Consider the following 19,961-nt stretch of genomic DNA (forward strand, 5'->3'; position numbering starts at 1 on the left):
ATTAAAAATATTTTTTAACAAAAAAACAATTTTTTTTTATCAAAAACTGATTTTTATTCAAAAACCGATTTTATTTTTCTATTTAAAAATCAATTATTTTTTAAAAATTTTTATTTTTATAATCAGATAAAAATTAATTTTTAAATTTTATAACTGGTTAATAATCAATTTTATAGCCAATGAGTTATAGGTCAAATAGCATAGTCTCCCCATACTCAATTAAGAGGTTGCGGGTTCGAGTCTCCTATCTTTGGTAAAAAAAAAAAAAAAAAGAAATAATCAATTTTATAGTATAAAATCAAATTTGATTAATTAACCAAAATTAAATTTTTGATTATTGGTTTATGAATTAATGAAACCTATGTGCAGCCCTAGTGCCTTCTACCTCTGCTCCTGTCGCTGCTCGTCTTTGCTCTCTCTGCCGCCAATTTGCTCATCGCCCTCGCTGCCCTCTCTTTGCTTGTGGTTGTCGCTGCCGCGTGATCTTCGCCATCGCCTCCTCTGCATTCTTTGCGGTCGCCATAGCTGTATGCCCTGATTATGGAGCTCAATTCTGTTCTTTCTTCTTCGAAGATTACTAAAAACTCGACAAGAAAATATCTATGTTGGCTTTTTTCTCCTTTTTTATCTTTTGAAAGTTTTCAGTCTGCCATTATTTATGCCATTTTTGGCATTATATCTGCCATGATCTGCAACCAGAAACGCTATCAAGTTCTATTTTTATTGTATTGGCTGAAATCTGATTCTGCTATTTTATTTTCATGTTTTTTTTTTCTTTGCAGAAACAGAACCAATGGCACAGATGCCTTCTTCTCCTCATGGTTTACAGGGTGTCAAAACGGTCGAGGAAGTCCAAGCTATGATTCAAAAGAGTTTCCGACGTATTATTTTCATTTGTTCTTTTTCATCAATAAATCCTACAATTTCCGTTATTTTAACTCTTCAAAATGCCTTTCCCCCTAAGCAATCAGTTTTTAGAGATAGGAGAAAAACAAAGGAGCTCAATTTGATAGGAGTGTTTCTTTCGAATTGGTTTTCCCAGTTTTTAATATTTGCTTAAGAGGAACAGGAGAACTTTGATTATCAATAGAATGTTCGATTTTCTTGAATGTTAATATTCGTTGGTTTGTTCTGCTGATTTTGACTTAATTGTTGGTGTGTTATTTCATTGTTTGGACAGTTCCAATGGTGAAATTCTTGAGGCAACGCCTGGCAAAAGCTGGGTGTCCTGTGAGTGACAATTTTTTCAAGGCTTCTGAGTGCAAAGGGGCGCATGGCACTGGTGGTTTTGTACCTGGTTCTGGGGTACGTAATTCTTTTTGGGAATTTATTTTGTACTTTTCTCTTTAGGTTCCACTTTGCTTGGTAATTATGTTTAATCTACTATAGCATTCGGAACATAATCTGATTTCAGATCTTAACCATGAATTTTGGAGTGGTTGTACAATGTTTTAATAATATTTGTGGGAAAAATGATATGTATTTGTCAAGGACACTTAAAAATTTATCAAGATGGCCATTACTTCCCGAGCTATATGAAGATCCAACACAGCTCCTGTGTAAAGTATTTGTTGTTATTTGCAAGGAAAATAAGGTGTTAATACTAATAAGTAAACCTTTTTGCTTATTTTTGCTGTTGAGCTCATATTTGTACTCAATGCGTCTTTGTTGAATGGCAAGGTTTGCAACGACCTAACGTTAATTTGATCCTCCGTTTTGTTTGTTGCCAGGTACTTGTATGTAGCAACTATATGCGAATTCAAGATGAGGTCGACCAGGTGGTAATTCATGAACTAATTAATGCATTTGATGACTGTCGTGCTGTCAATATAGATTGGAGTGATTGTGCTCAGCAAGCTTGTAGTGAGGTCTGTATCCTACAGTATTTTCGAACCAATATTAAGTTTGATGGGTTTCTATAACTTATGCCATTCCTGTTCAGTTTTCCTCAACAATTTGATAAAACAGATACGAGCTGGTCATCTATCTGGTGATTGCCATTTCAAGCGGGAACTACTTCGTGGTCATATGAAATTAAGAGGGCATGAACCGGTATACTTTTATCTTTTGTTCTCCGTTAATATATAACTTTTATTACAGTTGAATCTTCCAATAGATTTACATCCTGCATCGTTTTAATTGTTATGTCTAATTCTCAATACAATACAATACATGTCAACTGCGGAGAAATTATCTAAGTTCTATAAAGTCTTCCCCAGAAGAGTTAACCTCAATTGGGGAATTATGGATGCAAAATGAATTATGTTGCACTGAAATCTTTTGCAGCCTTTCAAAACATAAAATTGAGGATCCTTTGTTATTATTATGATTATTTCATTACTTGACAAGTGGATGCCAAAGAATCCTCTTGCAGTCTTCCTACAATTTAAGACTCCTTCCTTAGTCACCCATGTAAGCTATGGTGCATCAGTTTATTATTAAAAGATTAAAATAAAGAACGGAAGTCCAGTTGTAGGTTAGTTTCCAAAATACTCAAACAGTCCATTAACCAGGTGCTCCAGACGACAAAGGTTTCTGTTGAATTACTTAGTATTAGTCTAATGTGTGATAAGTACATGAGATATCATTTGATCAATCTAAGTACAAGGTTACAAGCAAGTAAATAGCTAGTTTTAAAATCATAGGCCAATTGAAGTTGTCAATTTATTGATTGAAGTTTTCCATTGTTTTCTAGGGATGGTATTAAAAATTGTTTGTAGTATATATCCTTGTTGATGGAATATTGAATATGTCTGCTGTCAATTTCCTTTTTGCAGTCCCTTTTATCTTTAGTATTTTTTGGTAGAGGTAACTGAATGACGTTGCCGTTGCTATTTCCTTGAGAAAATAAATTGTTTTGGCATATCTTGAAATATTATATTTGGATTAAATTTATCATTCATGCTAGTTCCAAATTCCATTGTAAAATAATATGCAATTTATGCTTAGAAGTTCTTAATTTACTATCTAGTCTGCCTTTACTTGAGGTGGTTCATTTTTGTTGAATATTGATTTGTTGGTCGTTAAATCCATAAATGAATAGTGTGGGTAAAAAATTGTAAGAAATAGAGAGTTGAATGCCCAGGGAAGGATTTGAATTTGACTTGAAATATTTACTTTTAATAGACCTAATTACTTGTAATGCTGATGTTCCTTTGGCTTGGATGAACCAAGTCTAAAAGGTTCACATCATGAGATTGAATTTAAGTGAAGGGTAACAGGAGTATAAAATATGGAAACTATGTATCATGACGTGTTTCTTAAAATATTAAGATGAAATATTGAGCATTACAAAAAGAGAAATGCTAGAAGGCCATCATAATTTATTATTTTTGGCCATCACTTTTAGTTATCAACTGAATTCCTTTCGTTTAATAATCTAAAAATATACTTTAGCCCATACTTTTAAACATGGATGGTTAATTGATGACCAAAAATAATAAATTCTGATGACCCTCTAATATTCTTCAAAATGTTATATGTATTTACCGTTGAATAAGAAAAATGTTTCTTGAACCTTTATTTAATTGAAAGGTAAAGTATACTTTTTGTCCCTGAAGTTTGACAACAGTTTCAAAAATACCCCTAAGTTTTATTTTATTCCAATTTTGTCCCAAAAGTTTTCCATTTATATCAAATATACTCTAGACGGCTAATTTTTCAAAAAATTTAAGACCAATTCAACAACAATTTCATAAGAACAACACTTAACATAAGCAAATCAAGTATAATTTTCATGCATTGTTATTAGATTGGTCTTAAATTTTTTGAAAATTTAGCCGTTGAAGGTATATTTGATGCAAATCGAAAACTTCTGGGATAAAATTGAAACAAAATAAAACTTAGGGGTATTTTTGAAACTTTTGCCAAACTTCAAGGATAAAAAAGTATATTTTACCCTTTATTGAACTTCATCTTTGCATGATTGGCATCAGAAGTGGAAAATGGAACCTTAAAATAATTTAATTGTTTTGAAAAGGTAGGTACTATTTTGCAATTTATGTTACATTAAATCTTATTTAATTGACGCACTGGTGCTATTCTCAATGGATTATATTTTATGTTCTAGAAATTATATACGTTGGAAGTTATTAATTACTAATTTTAATATAATGGAACATGAAGGAATGTATCAAAAGAAGAGTTTTGAAATCTCTGTCTTCAAACCCCAATTGTGCTGGTTCAGCTGCCGAAGATTCTATGGAAGCTGTATGGGATATTTGTTACAATGATACAAAGCCATTTGACAGAGCTCCTTGAGAAATTGCATGGATTGGAAATTTCAACCGTCAATGCTAATTTTTTTTTTCTCCGAGGAACAATTTTTGATGGCAACTCCCTACAATCATAATGGACAAACGGTTAGAAATATACCCTTTTTTAATTTTTATTTTGGTGTCAAATTGAAGACTTGTTTATTTATGGTTTAAATATGATAAATGTCATATGCCAGGCCATGCTTTTTTTTTCTTTGGTCGGCAGGTGAATATATATATATATATATGAAACGTAAATAATAAAAAAATAAAAATAGAAAATTAGCTCAAAAGTGATAAATCCTTGTGAACCACATCCACGACTTCCAGTGGTGGTTGAGACCAAAGTTGAGTAACTCAGACTCACGAGCTGCCATTTATAGTTTATCATATTTGGACCGGCAATTGACTCAGTCGAGACATTTGGTCATTGAGTCAGTGGTTCAATGACCCTAGGACCTCCATAAATTACCTGTTAACGATCATCTTGAATAATGAATTTCACCATGCAGTACCCAGTTCCCAACATGCATCAAATCGAAGTCTTCTTGTGGCTTCCTTAGATGCTATAACCTTCCTTGCATAATCTTGAGGCCAATCCTCTTACCCAAGAGTGTCACCACAAGGGCATCTGCCCAAGGTTCGGATAGTTCTTGAACGATTGATTCATCAAGAGAAAGTATCATTGAAGATTGATCTTAGCCAATTGCCTATATGCAAGTAATTCAGACATCAGATGAAAGTAGACAGCTTGGGCTTTATTTTAGGCTCTTGAATCATCCCAATTAGGCTTTTTTGAATAGAGAATCAAATCATATAAATTTATAGTAGATTAGCGTCAAGCTCATTTGAAAACCTTGGTTCTTTTTGGTGTGATGGAATATTTGGGTTTGAAAACGTTGGTTATTTCTGGTCTGATGGAATATTTGAAAGATCTTGATGTATCATTAAATCTCTCGTGGCTGGTTTCATATTCAAGTGGAGCCATATTAACAGGACTTCGGATGAGATAGATATTGTCAAAATAAGACAAATAGCTGAGAAATTTCAGCACCATACTCCTGATCAATTAAATTATTTTGCTTCTTTTCATTTCTTTCTTTGATTTTTTCACAAATCCTACAAAATACCAAAAATCCTATAGATGCCTAACATGCATGAAATTTAAGAATGACACAATCTCTATTAAAACTATTAATCAAGATGCTAAATAAAACTATATGAAAATACATGAATTAAATGCAAATATATGTGAAAATATGTTCTTATTGGATAACTACTTTACCATCTCTCTTATGAGTCTTTGATTTACAGCTGGTGGCATAAGTCATAAAATAAACAAAAATGCTGTTTGTACACTAAAATTAATCACTAAAATAACTATTAATATATTTGTGTATAAATATATATGTGATTTAATTTATTTTCAATGTGTATTTATATTTCATCATGTATTTTATATTAGTAGCTGATTTGATTTTAGTGTACATGTAGTATGGTTGTAAAATAAACCTTATCACTAAACAATTGGTTTACAAAAATGTTATTTGTACACTAAAATCAGCCACCAAAATCAGCTATCATGTATTTATGTACAAATATATATATTGTTTAACTTATTTTTAATATGTATTTTATATTCAAACATATATTTTATATTAGTGGCTAATTTTAGTAGTTAATTTTAGTGTACAAATAATATGATTGTCTGATTAACAAGATTCAAACACAAACAACACAAGTGCAATCCTAGTTAAACACTTGAAAGCTCTTTTTCCTCCTCTTATACCATAATTGAGAAATCAACCATGCTACGTATATCGGAAAAAAAAAAATTAGTCATCAAATCATTCAGTCATATATAATATATATTAAAATATAAAATTTATATTGAAATTGTATAAAATACATTACGACTTATTTAGGAGTTGATTTTTAGTGTATATTTTAAAATTATTTCTTGGTATAAGGTACCAAAATGATCGCTTATGGACATGTAAGTGCAAAGCGCCATTTTTCATATTTGTTCTCAATAGCATTTTAAAGGCATAAAGCCAAGCATAATGATTTACATAAAAGCAATCTCTCTCTTTAATCAAGCATTTAGTGTCTAATGTAGGAGCTATAGATTAACTCTAAGATTTTCTTAGTAAACTGTTGACACAACTCTTGTACGCTTTTCTTTATATACTCTTAATAAACTTTTATCTTATGCTCTTCTGTTAAAAAAACTTCTCTTTCTCTTTTGTCTTTTCAAGGTAACCATACCTCTCTTTGGGGTAGCAGTATTCGACATCCTTGAGGCAAGCAAAAACTGCCCACAATCATCATGCCTAAGACCACATGGGCTTAATTATGTGATGCACTGATCCAAAAACATAAATTCATTTATGTAATTTTGAAAATAATTAAGCTAAAACACGAGTTAACCAAGTTGGGTTGGTCTTGTAGTTAGCTCACTAGCTCGCTTAAGCAAGTGTTGGATGTTCGAATCCCGCCTTGTGAACGCAGCAACCTATTGGCCAACGACAAATCCTTAAATGGAGCTGATCTAAGATAATTGTCATGTCGGTATAGAATTTCCTCAATTGAATGAATTCTCGTTGCAAGTATAGTTCTATACCAACAAACAATTCTCCCAATCAAAAATATTGGTTGTCACAAGTAACAAACCCCAATAAATTTATAACCGAAGTATTTAGACTCCGGGTCGTCTCCCTAGGATACAATGGAGTGCATGCGTATTGGCTATGATGGGGTAAAGGGGGTTTTGATTTGATATTGGCGCGAGAAGAGTAAATGACAAGAAAAGTAAATTAGGCAAGTAATTAAAGAAAGCAATTAATAAAGGAAGAGACATTCATGGCAATGGATTGAGTTCATAGGCTTTCTATCCTAGTCATGCATGACTAATTCATCTTATTTAGTTAACTCACACATCGGGAGAATGTCAAACAAGATTAATTAATCATGTCACAAATATAAACAAGAATTTATCTCATTACGTCAACTCCAACAAATAGGGAGAAAGTCTAATGAGACTAGCTAATCTCAATCCAAAAGTCCTAATCGACTTACTAATTGAATTAGCAAAAGATTAGCGTCAATGGAAACAATATTAACTAACAACTCTAGATCACCAACATGAGTTGGGTTTTACATGACTCAAGATTGCCCAATTACTCTTTCCAAGCCAAGAATGCTCAAAATCTACTCTAACATCCTTCCAAGCATTTGATCAAACACTTGGAAGGCATACAAGAAAAGCATAGTAAAAATGCAAGAAATAATAAAATCTAACAACTATTAATAGCAAGGAAAGTAAATTCACTATTCAAATCAACAATAAAAATAAACATCAACATCAAATTGCATAAATCATAAACCAAATCCAACATGAGTTCATCATCACAAAAGGTAGCAAAAAGGGAAATTAACACATGAGAATCAAGTAGTAGGAACAAGAGATCATAAAGGAAACAAGATGAAAACATGAAATCAAAGCTAAATTTAAGATGAAATTAAACTATCCTAACCTAATTTTAGAGAGAAGAGAGAGCTTCTCTCTCTAAAAACTATATTACATGATGCTAAACCTACAACTAATTTCTCTCCCTTTGCTTGGACTTCAATTCTGCATGAAATACACTCAGAAACAAGTTGGATTTGGGCCTGGGCAGCTCAGAAATCGCCCCCAGCGTTTTGCCATTAAGTGGGCCATATAAGAATATCGGCGCGCGCGCGTCATGTGCGCGTGCGCGTCGCTGGCAAATTCCCAACCCGCACGGAAGCGGCATGTACGCGTGCGCGTCCTTGTAAGAAACCACTTTTGCGCGTGCGCGCCTTGTACGCGTGCGCGTCCATTGGTGCATTCCAAATCTTTGTTTCTTCATGCATTCTCCACTTTGCATGCTTTTCTCCTCATTTCTTCCATCCAATACTTGCCTTATGAACCTGGAATTACTTAACAAACACATCAAGGCATCGAATGGAATTAAAGTGAAATAAAAATCACCAAATTAGGGCCTAAAAAGCATGTTTTTACACTTAAGCAAAATTTAAGGGAGAATTACAAAACCATGCTATTTCGTTGAATAAATGTGGGAAAAGGTGAATAAATCCCCCAAAACAAGCACGAAATAAACCACGAAATCGGGGTTTATCAAATCTCCCCACACTTAAACTAAGCATGTCCTCATGCTAAAATCGAAAAATAAGCAAAGGTTATCACATTTATTCAATGCAAACCACTAACTAAATGCAATCTATCTACATGATGCAATGGCTTAATCAAAATAAATCAACTTCCAAGAATACGCATATAAGCACAAGGGCTAAGGTATTAGCAATCAAGCAAACCACAATTGGATTGAATCGTTAAAAGAGTTCACAAACTTGCAAGAAAAGATGATCATGGGTGAAAGCATGTAATTGAACGATCGAACCCTCACCGGATGTGTATCCGCTCTAGGCACTCAAGTGTATAGGGTTGATTCACTCAATTCTCCCCTAATCATGCTTTCCAAGATTTGTTTTTCATCTAACAATCAACAATTAATTTATGCATGCATACAAATATCATGAGGGCTTTCTCATAAGTTTTAATGGGGTTAGGGTCAAGGTAGGATGCATATGGTCAAGTGAGCTAGAAATTTGAATCTGATTATCTTAAACTTCCCACCTAACCTATGACAACCTAAACGATTCTAAACAAACCTAACTACCCATTCTTCACTTTTCTCACACACTCATGTCTTCTCTTTTTAATCACCACACATATGCATTGACTTTTATTGAACTTCACTTTGGGGTATTTTTGTCCCTTTTTTATTGCAAAAATATATTATTATTATTATTATTATTATTATTATTATTATTATTATTATTATTATTATTATTTAACTAAAATATATACAAGAACATCAATGTGTATGGTGTAAACATGATTGATGCATAAGTATGTACCCAATTCCCAAGATTTTTTAACAAAACACAAATATACACTTTTATCTCTACCCAATGTTCCCAACTCTCCCAAATCAATTAAGGAGCACTCTCACTAGTCTAAGCTAATCAAAGATCCAAACTAAGGGATATTTATTGTTTTTCACTTAGGCTTGTAATGTGCTGACATTTAAGAATAAGTGGGTTAAACATAGGCTCAAAATTGGCTAACAATGGAAAATAAAAGGTTGGCTATTTGGGTAAGTGAGTTATATGAACAATGGCCTCAATCATATAAATGCGTGTATACACAGAATAATGGACATAAAGACTCAAACAAATCAAGGATTACAATCATAGGAAGATAATAATGCACACAAGAATGAAAATAAGTGGTTATATGATGTAACCACACAATTAGGATCAAAACTCACATGCTTGTGTTCTTAGCTCAAAACATGATCCACAATGTATATAACTCAAGCAAGTTCTACAAAAAATTTTAACCAATTGGGGTAGTGTTCTAAAAATGAGTTTCTTGGGAATTTTCATCTTGTTAATTAAGCTTATTCTAATGCAATATTGTGATTAAAAATTTTTTTCCCTAGTTTGCCCTTTTCAATCAAAACACATTCCTCATAGAAAGGGTTAACTAGATTTTTAGTAATCCATTAATTTTCTAATCACAATCAACAACTAGGATGCAAAACACAACCAAGATGCAAAATATATATATATACTAAGAGTGTGCAACACCCAAAATAAGAGTATCTACAACGGCATAAATATGTACAGTAATCCCAAAATGACCTAAAACATAGAGTGCGGAATAAAACAAAATAGAGTAGTAGCGAATAGAAATAAAAGTCTGAAAATTCACCACATGAATGCAAACACCGGTCACGAGCGGTGACCTCCCCACACTTTAGAATTAAGCATCGTCCTCGATGCTGCTACTGAAGCTCGGGATGGGGGTCAACAATCGCACCAGGCTGTGGCTCATGCTCAGGCTCGGACTGTGGAACTGGAGGTGGCACTAGCTGTGGCTCAAGTACTGGTTGTGGCTCCGGGATGTCACGCTGGACCTCAGTGGTGGCCTGCGTCTCTAGTGGTACTCTCCTACTGTGTCGGCTCCTCAGTATGCTCCTCCTCATGATCCTGCTCATCAGAAGCGGGAGACTCTGGAAGTGGAGGAAGCTCAATGCCCTGTGATGCAAATGCCTGGTCTAAGCGGTCGAGACGTCGCATGACACGACGCTCGAAGCGCACCATGAAGCGAAGAAGGTACTGCACCAACAGATAAGTCAGCTCAGGTGTTGGTGGTGGTGGTAAGGATGTTGCTGCCGCCGTGGAGGAAGAAGGTCCTGCTGCCTCAACTGCAACTCTAGCCCGAGAACGACGTCTGGTCGAGGGCTTCTCGTGCACCCATCCACCCCATGGAATAGTAACTTCCTTATCGTCGTCATCAGGGGGTGGTGGTGTCGCATCATCGTCCTCCCACGGGACATCAGCCAGCTCAGCCAAGCTGGTAACCAGCGTAGGAAACGGTAGCAAGCCGTGGATATGAGCTCTCCACATGCTATGCCTAATCAGCCGTGAGAAATACACCTCTTTCCCTTCCTTGACACACCCAATCAGAGTCAGCATATCCATCGGGATCTCTGAGAAGTGAGTGGTAGGCAGGACGTAGTGGGCGAAGATCTGCTGCCAGGTCCTAGCCTCCCTAGTCAGATATGCAAATAGCATCTCCTTGGGCTTCTTGTTGTTCGCATCCATCACCCAAGGAGCATCTGGTGTAGCAATCACGCGCTTAAGCGCCTCATAGTCAAAGGTCATGGAAAGGATAGCCACATCTGCCTGCTGATAGGCACAAGTCTCAGGAGTACCAACTCTGCAAAGCAGTGCATCCGCTATAGCCTCTTCAGTGATCATAATTTCTCTACCCCTTACGTGCACTGATTCCAAGTTTACCCGGAAGAAGTTACAGTAGAACTCTTTAACCCATGAGATGTTGATCCTTCCTAGGTCCCTATCAACAAAATCCAATCCCAACTCTGAAATACGGGCGTTTATAGCACGCCTCACGTCATTGGGAAGATTCAGCTTCTTCTCAATGTTCAAGTTTTTCTTTGTATAACGGGAGAAGCGTAGCTCGCAGTAGAGGTTGGGGAATTTGATTGAATCAGTGGATGGAAGTGACTGATTTTCTATATCTTCATCATTCAGCGGGTTCTTTGCATAATTAGCATATATTGAGGGGGTAGAGGTCTTGGAGCGCTTCCTCTTTTTGGAAGTGGTGGCTATGGCTTTTTCTTTATCCGACATCCTGAAAAACAGAGGTAATATAATATAAGCATATAGCCAAGTAGATATAAAGCACTCAAAGTAAAACATATTCATGAAGTGAATAAAGAAAGGAGATTTCTTGGAATGCAAGTAACAAAACACAGAATTCTAACCAGATTTCAAACCAAGAATTTAAACCATATTTTGCACATTATTCGTTTACCGAGTTCAGAAAGCACCATATCCAAAAGAATGACATAAAGAGTTAAGTTGAAAACCAAAGAAGTCAATCGGTTAAACAGGTCAAAGTTAGAAATCAGTTGAAAATTAGTGATATGGTGATTACTATCTCAGTTCAAAAGGAATGCACAAAACAAGGCTGTAAGCACACTCACAATCATGAATTGCAAGAAGTCATTGATGATGAAATAAGACATTGCTAGAAAGCAACTAATATGAAAATAAGTCACCAATCAATGTAAAGATCACTAGAATCATATGAATTTGTGTTGGTAGAATCAGTTCATTAGGGAATGAATCAATCAAGAAGCATGCAACACTAAATTCAATGATGCATCAATGTCACAAGTCGAGAGAAAAGTGGAAAATCTTGTGGTCTATGCGGCTTAATGCAAATTGTGCATGAATAGCGCGAATTAAAACAGCCACATAGATTAAAAAGCTCCAACCCGTGTGTTGATGTAAAAGAGGCATGAAACTTTAAAAGATTTACAAGCAATGGCCAATCGAAAAGCTTACTCAACTATGCAATGCATAGTAGCAAATCAGCATGAATAACAAGCAAGAATATGAAAAGCATGACCAAAGAACTTGTTCTTGAGGAGTTTTCAAAACCCATTTAAGCAACAGAACTCTAATTGAACAGAATTCATCAACTAGGGCCGTTACATTCATCAAACAAGATCAACACAAAAACTGTGGTTAATGAAAATCCGGCAGCATTTCAGTAGCAAATTGGCTAATCCCCAAATTTAAACAGGCGCAACAAACTCCATATGGATTCATGAAGGAACCAGAAACACAGAAATCAGGTTTGAATCCATATGAATGGGTGAACAAGCCAATAATGTAGCACAAACAGCAGCAAGCAGAGCAATAGAAAATACTTCAAACTAAACCAGCCAAGAAGTAGTTATGAACAAATGAGCAGCCAATATCCATGATTAAAGCAACATTTGACAACAGCAAGCCAAATCAAGTTAATGCATCAGCATCAACTAGCCCAAATGAGCATATGGCACAGCGGTGAAACAAAGCAATTCGATACAGCGACAGAAATTCAAACAATGCCTAAATCCACTACTCAGCCCAGATTCGCTAACCACCTAATTTAAACTAAACTAACTAATCTAATCTAATTAAGCTAATTCTAACTACGCTAATGCAATTACAGTAAACAGCAAAAGAAGAAGTAGAACAGGAGAGGGTATGAACCTGGTTGCAGAGACTGAACAGAGAAAAAGGGAGAAGAAAGTGAAGTGCGTTGGTGAGAGGGAGAACCGGCCAGAGCAGTGCGGCTATCGGGTTGCACCGCTGAGCTTGCGCCAGCGACAATGGTGGTCGCGGCGGTGCTGGGTGGCACAGAGGGCAGAGACAGAGTGGAGGGTTGAGTGGAAGAGAAAGAAAGAGTGAGAAGAGGGTGAGGCGATGGTGGCGGCGGTGGCGACGGTGACAGAACGCTCGCCGGAGGACAGCCGGTTGTTGGTCGCTCAGGGAGGGAGGTTGAATGGGAGAAGAAAATGGAACGTTGGGGGTGGGAAGGGTGTGATGCGCGAATGTGCTAGGGCTTCGCGTCTCTGGGGTAAGTGAAAATTCGAATCCACGCGCGCGCGCACTGTGCGCGTTAGCGTGGGTGGTAGAAATGGAAGAACAGCGCGGGAGCGCCATGCGCGCTTGCGCGTAGACGAAGGAATCGGAATGGGCGCGGACGCGCAAGGTGCGCGTCGGCGCGGGTGTGCTGGGCTGAAGGCACAAAAGAGGCCCAGAGTTGGCACAACTCTCGGGTCCTTTGGCCTGGATGATGCTAAGACGCATCGATGCGCGCGCGCAGTATGCGCGTTCGCGTGGATGGCTTGAGCTTATTGGATGGGCGCGGAGGCGTGAAGTACGCTAACGCGTGGTCAAAGAAATAGGGGGTGACGCGGACGCGTACAGCGTGCGTTCGCGTGGGTTGAGGCACAGAGTTGGCCCAAAAGTGGCGCAACTCTCTGGTCCTTGGCCCAGAAAACTTGAATGAGCAGCCGACTCGCGCGCGCGCCTTGCGCTTGCGCGTGGCTTTTTTTTTTTTCAATGAGCATCAAAAGATCTCATAACTTCTCATCCTTCTTTAAAACTCTAGAACAAGCTAAGGTGTAAGATTAAGCACATTTTGAGACATAGGGACAATTTTCAAACAACTTGAGAAAACTTGCAATTTAAGCAAAAACCCAATTCAAAGATTCATCCCTCATTAAAGCACAAAATGCATAAACACCTTAGTTAAACAAAGAGAAATATACCAAGAAGTAAAGAAACCATATACAATGGAACCCAATTCATTCATTCATTATATCTACAAGAGAATGGAAAGAGTTTACCATGGTGGGGTGTCTCCCACCAAGCGCTTTTAGTTTAAGTCCTTAAGTTGGACATCGGGAGGCTTCTTATCAAGGTGGCTTATGCTTGTATCCATCCTTGAACCTCCAAAAGTGCTTGTCCTTCAATCGGTTGTCAGAATTTCCAACCTTCTTCATGAAGCTTTGGTGAGGTTCTCTCCAAGACTTGAGCTCCCGAAAACGACTATCATAGGATAATCCAGGATCCCATATCTTGTCCTCGCACCCATCTTCTAGTTGATTGCCTTGACTTTGTCCGGGCAACGAGAAAACAGAATTCTCATGGAGGCACCAAACTACTCTCCTAGACCCATTTAATTTAGCATTGCACCAATCCATGCTCTCTAATTTCGAGCTTCCCACCATAATGAGCCTAGATTTAGAACGCCAACCACTAAACATCCTCCTCTTTCGCTTAATTCCACAAAGCGCCCTAAGTTGGCCATCCGTTTCAAGCAAACCATACTCAAGTGGGATTATAAAGCTGAGAGTTAAAAGTTTTACCCACTCAAGCGGAGGATTGGATGACGAACTAGGTGGAGGAGTTCCCAAAGATCTTGATAAAGCATGCTCTACTCCCGTCCATCCTTTTCTAGAGGTTTCCACCACTTGGCGAGCTTCTTCAAATTCCTCCTCATGCCAAGCTTCCTCAAGTTCACATTCCTCTTCACCAATTTCTTCTATTTCTTCCCCATCACTCTCATCATAGATAGGAGGCAAAGTAAAATCTACCTCATTATCGAATCCAGACAATTCGGGGAAGGATTCTTCAAACTCGAAAGGATCATATGTTGATTCGGAATCATTATAAATAGGAGCGTTTGTTGCTTGGAATACTCCTCCCAGTTCTTCACTCGCACTAGGCCTTGGAGGTTGTACGTCCTCCTCAACTTTGCTTTCCAATCTACTGGGGGAAGGTTCAACAGGATCGTCAAGGGGATTGATCAAGGTGGGCAAAAAATCACTAGTGATGGAATCCACTTCTTGATCAGTTTCCTCCAACTTTTTGTTTACTTCCGCAACATTGCTCCTTTCTGCAACATCCCCTCCAAGCTTCTTGGAAGAGAGTTCTTCGATCTGAGATTCCTTTATGTGCTCAACGTATCCTAAACATCCATCCACTACTTCCTCATGTGCACTTATCTCTATCTTCTCCTCTTGTTGTCCTTCTGGCCTCAATTCTCCTTCCTCACCATGGAGTTCCAAGTTCATATCCTCACTAAGCTCCTTGATTGCTTCTCCACATTCAACAATGGGAGTACTTATGGCGCATGAGCTTAGGTGAGATGTTAGGTGACCCACGGCTTCTACTATGCCGGCCACCCTTACTCTTAACTCCTTAAACTTAGTTTTATCCTCCTCTTGTCGCCTTAAAATACGAGATTCAAGGTCTCTCAGTTCTAACATGAAGGCTTCGTCAGGAGATGGGGTTGGAAGAGAAAATTCATCGGTTAGGGAGAGATTTTCGTAATCAGAAGGTGGTTTAAATTGGTGGAGTTCTTGAGGTGGTGTATGTGAAATTTGTGGTTCTTGAGAGTATTGGTATTGGGATGGTGGTTGTTCTACATGTGATTCTAACGGTGGTTGATATGGTGTGTATGAGTTATGGTCAAGTGGAGGTAAATGGCGGTATGAGGCTTGTGAGTATGACGTGTGGCTATATTGAGGATATGGCTCATAGGCATATGGTGTTGGTTCTTGAAAGTCACAAGGGAGTTCACCATAGCCAGTGGATTGACATGCATCATAGAATGGCCCTTCTTTATAGTGCATTGGCGGAGGTTGTTGCCATGGAGGTTGATCAAATGTCTGAGGCTCCTCCCACCTTTGATCTCCAATTCCTTGATGCACATTCTCATTGAGGCTTTCATTTCCTACAACATAGTTTGAGCTACACTCATAGCCAAAGTGAGAATTCATAGTGAAGTGGAAAATTAAAAAAAAAACAAAGAGCAATAAGAATTGAAGGAGACTAAATCCTAAAACTAGCAAAAATCAACAAACAAACCAAAGATAAAGCTATTCACAATATTTACAATAGCCAACAACATAGCACCATTGGTTCCCCGGCAACGGCGCCATTTTGATCTAAGATAATTGTCATGTCGGTATAGAATTTCCTCAATTGAATGAATTCTCGTTGCAAGTATAGTTCTATACCAACAAACAATTCTCCCAATAAAAAATATTGGTTGTCACAAGTAACAAACCCCAATAAATTTATAACCGAAGTATTTAGACTCCGGGTCGTCTCCCTAGGATACAATGGAGTTCATGCGTATTGGCTATGATGGGGTAAAGGGGGTTTTGATTTGATATTGGCACGAGAAGAGTAAATGACAAGAAAAGTAAATTAGGCAAGTAATTAAAGAAAGCAATTAATAAAGGAAGAGACATTCATGGCAATGGATTGAGTTCATAGGCTTTCTATCCTAGTCATGCATGACTAATTCATCTTATTTAGTTAACTCACACATCGGGAGAATGTCAAACAAGATTAATTAATCATGTCACAAATATAAACAAGAATTTATCTCATTACGTCAACTCCAACAAATAGGGAGAAAGTCTAATGAGACTAGCTAATCTCAATCCAAAAATCCTAATCGACTTACTAATTGAATTAGCAAAAGATTAGTGTCAATGGAAACAATATTAGCTAACAACTCTAGATCACCAACATGAGTTGGGTTTTACATGACTCAAGATTGCCCAATTACTCTTTCCAAGTCAAGAATGCTCAAAATCTACTCTAACATCCTTCCAAGCATTTGATCAAACACTTGGAAGGCATACAAGAAAAGCATAGTAAAAGTGCAAGAAATAATAAAATCTAACAACTATTAATAGCAAGGAAAGTAAATTCACAATTCAAATCAACAATAAAAATAAACATCAACATCAAATTGCATTAATCATAAACCAAATCCAACATGAGTTCATCATCACAAAAGGTAGCAAAAAGGGAAATTAACACATGAGAATCAAGTAGTAGGAGCAAGAGATCATAAAGGAAACAAGATGAAAACATGAAATCAAAGCTAGATTTAAGATGAAATTAAACTATCCTAACCTAATTCTAGATAGAAGAGGGAGCTTCTCTCTCTAGAAACTATACTACATGATGCTAAACCTACAACTAATTGCTCCCCCTTTGCTTGGACTTCAATTCTGCATGAAATACACTCAGAAACAAGTTGGATTTGGGCCTGGGCAGCTTAGAAATCGCCCCCAGCGTTTTGCCATTAAGTGGGCCATATAAGAATATCGGCGCGCGAGTCATGTGCGCGTGCGCGTCGCTGGCAAATTCCCGACCCGCGCAGAAGCGGCATGTATGCGTGCGCGTCCTTCTAAGAAACCACTTTTGTGCGTGCGCGCCTTGTACACGTGCGCGTCCATTGGTGCATTCCAAATCTTTGTTTCTTCATGCATTCTCCACTTTGCATGCTTTTCTCCTCATTTCTTCCATCCAATACTTGCCTTATGAACCTGGAATTACTTAACAAACACATCAAGGCATCGAATGGAATTAAAGTGAAATAAAAATCACCAAATTAGGGCCTAAAAAGCATGTTTTTACACTTAAGCAAAATTTAAGGGAGAATTATAAAACTATGCTATTTCGTTGAATAAATGTGGGAAAAGGTGAATAAATCCCCCAAAACAAGCACAAAATAAACCACGAAATCGGGGATTATCAGGAGCTTAGTACCGCGGTGGATTAGTCCTTGATCTGTTGGATTGGAGGTTACCGTAGGAAACCAAAACTAAAACACGAGTTAATACTCACATTAGTCCTTAAAATTTGTCTCGAATCTTAAATTAGTCCTTAAAATTTCAATTGTCTTAGTTTAAACCCTGAATTTTCACTTCATAACTCACATTAGCTCTTCAGATAATTTTCATTAACGCTGTGTTGACGTGGTATACTAATGCTTGCCACGTTTTATAAAACAATATTTGGTCAAATGAAAGGAAGGAATGACGTGTTTGTTAACGACAAGTGGCATGCTGATATGGATAGTAGCACCACGTGTCATAACACAATTTGTCCACGTGCTAATTTTGTGCTATATATCGCAACATAATTTGTTCAAGTGTTATTAATATGTTATTATTTTAAGTGATTCAAATGGACCTCTAAATTTTTATTCATGGCTCATTTTAACTCGTAAAGTTAAAGAACGTGAATCAAATTAGTCCCTAAAATAATTTTTTTCCATTTTTATTTCATAAATTCAAAATTAAGTTTTTGTATCCATTAATTTCTGTTTTATTTTTTGCATATTGCATAAATACAGAATTTCTTTTATATATTTTTAAATTTTTATTTTGTATATATAATTTTTATAATAATTTAATATTAATAACTTTTATAAGAAGTAATTTTATTATTTCAATAAGATAAATATATAATTGACTAAAATATGTATTTTTTAGTTTGGTCTAAATGGTTTGAAAATTATACCATGAGAATGATTAAATTTATCTTTATATAAATATTAATAAATATTTTTTCCATTTTTCCTTTCTTTTAAATTAATTATCAAAATCAAACCTTCACACGCTTTCATTCATAAACATATATATTTTCAAAATTGAAAAATGATTAATGGCCTAATCCAGTAAGAAAACAAACAAATTAAACAAAAGAATATTAAATCGTCTTTCATCATCAGTTCCTAGTTTTGTATTTAAGTTTTTTGAAATAGTTTTTTCAATTATGTAACAAGAATTTTATTTAATTTACATTTGAAAAGATAGATGAAAAATTAGAAGATTTAAAAGATATTAATAATTTTAAATTTATGAAATAAAAAATGAGAGAATTATTAAGGGACTAATTTGATCAGCGTTCTTTAATTTCAAGAGCTAAAATAATTATGGGACCAATTTGAACCACTTTAAAGATAACATATCAATAATATGTGAACAAATCATGTCAAAACACGTGACACATGATTGACACGCAAACAAAGTTGAGCTATGTCATGTGACACTACTGATCATTTTAGCATGCCACATGTCACCAACAAGCACGTCATTCCTTCATTCTACATAAATTTATTTTAAAAAATTGGATTAATAGGTACGTTAATATTTATTTATGCACCCGTCTTTTATAGCAACTAAATTTTTTTGCCTTTATAAAATTAGTTTAATTTGTTTTAACATTATTCATATATTAGTAATATTATTTTTTAATCCACACAAAAATATAGAATAAAATCAAATAAAAGTAAAATCAAACAAAATTTGAATACATATATGCTATATAACACTTATGTTTTTTGTTATTTTGAAGAACATTGTTTCTTTTTTGAATTTTTCTTTCATTTTTTTTTGTTAGATTTAATCGTATTTATGAGCATTTTTTCTTTTTATTCATTTATTTTTATTATATTTAATATTGAATTTCTAATAAAAATAATTATATTTGATTTTTTATTTTTTTTAATTACTTCATATTTTTTTAATTTATTTTTTTAATTATTTACGTTATAATAATTTAAAATTTAATTTTGTAACGAATTTAAGATAAGGTGTATCTAAAAGAATGACATATATAAAAATCTTTAAAATAAATTATATCTAATCTCCTAAAAAAAGTAAAAAAATATAATTAAAAAATCATCTAAAATAAAAAAGTCATATACTTTTTCATAAAATTATGGTATATTGAAAATTAAAAAGGAAAAATATAAATGAGTACCTTTTATAGTGCATTTTTTCATGCTATTCATTTTGATCTTCATCCTTATTGTTCTCGTCCTCGTTCTCATCCTTGTCCTCATCCTCTTCTTCGTCTTCGTCCCTGTCCTCATCTTCTTTTTCGTCTATGTCCTTGTCCATGTCTTTG

General features: G+C 35.8%; 1 protein-coding gene across 6 annotated transcripts; it reads left to right on the forward strand.

The window, feature by feature from the left end:
• Nucleotides 1–373: 373 nt before the first annotated feature.
• Nucleotides 374–6,642, forward strand: LOC107625279 (mitochondrial inner membrane protease ATP23). Of its 6 annotated transcripts, none has more exons than XR_015905469.1 (7): nucleotides 374–527; nucleotides 783–881; nucleotides 1,181–1,305; nucleotides 1,731–1,868; nucleotides 1,969–2,052; nucleotides 4,126–4,361; nucleotides 6,515–6,642. XR_015905469.1 is itself a non-coding variant. In XM_016327887.3 (6 exons), the coding sequence occupies exons 2-6, from the start codon at nucleotides 794–796 to the stop codon at nucleotides 4,258–4,260; spliced, it is 570 nt and encodes a 189-aa protein (XP_016183373.1). In that variant the 5' UTR covers nucleotides 374–527; nucleotides 783–793; the 3' UTR covers nucleotides 4,261–4,491. The 6 variants fall into 6 exon arrangements, 4 of the variants coding, with proteins under 4 accessions (XP_016183373.1, XP_088362551.1, XP_088362552.1 ...); XR_015905470.1 differs by lacking the exon at nucleotides 6,515–6,642 and adding an exon at nucleotides 4,769–4,906; XM_016327887.3 differs by lacking the exon at nucleotides 6,515–6,642 and having other exon boundaries at nucleotides 4,126–4,491.
• Nucleotides 6,643–19,961: the final 13,319 nt, after the last annotated feature.

The sequence above is a fragment of the Arachis ipaensis genome, chromosome B2 (genome assembly GCF_059453495.1).
Source record: "Arachis ipaensis isolate K30076 ecotype BB chromosome B2, ASM5945349v1, whole genome shotgun sequence".
NCBI lineage: Eukaryota > Viridiplantae > Streptophyta > Magnoliopsida > Fabales > Fabaceae > Arachis > Arachis ipaensis.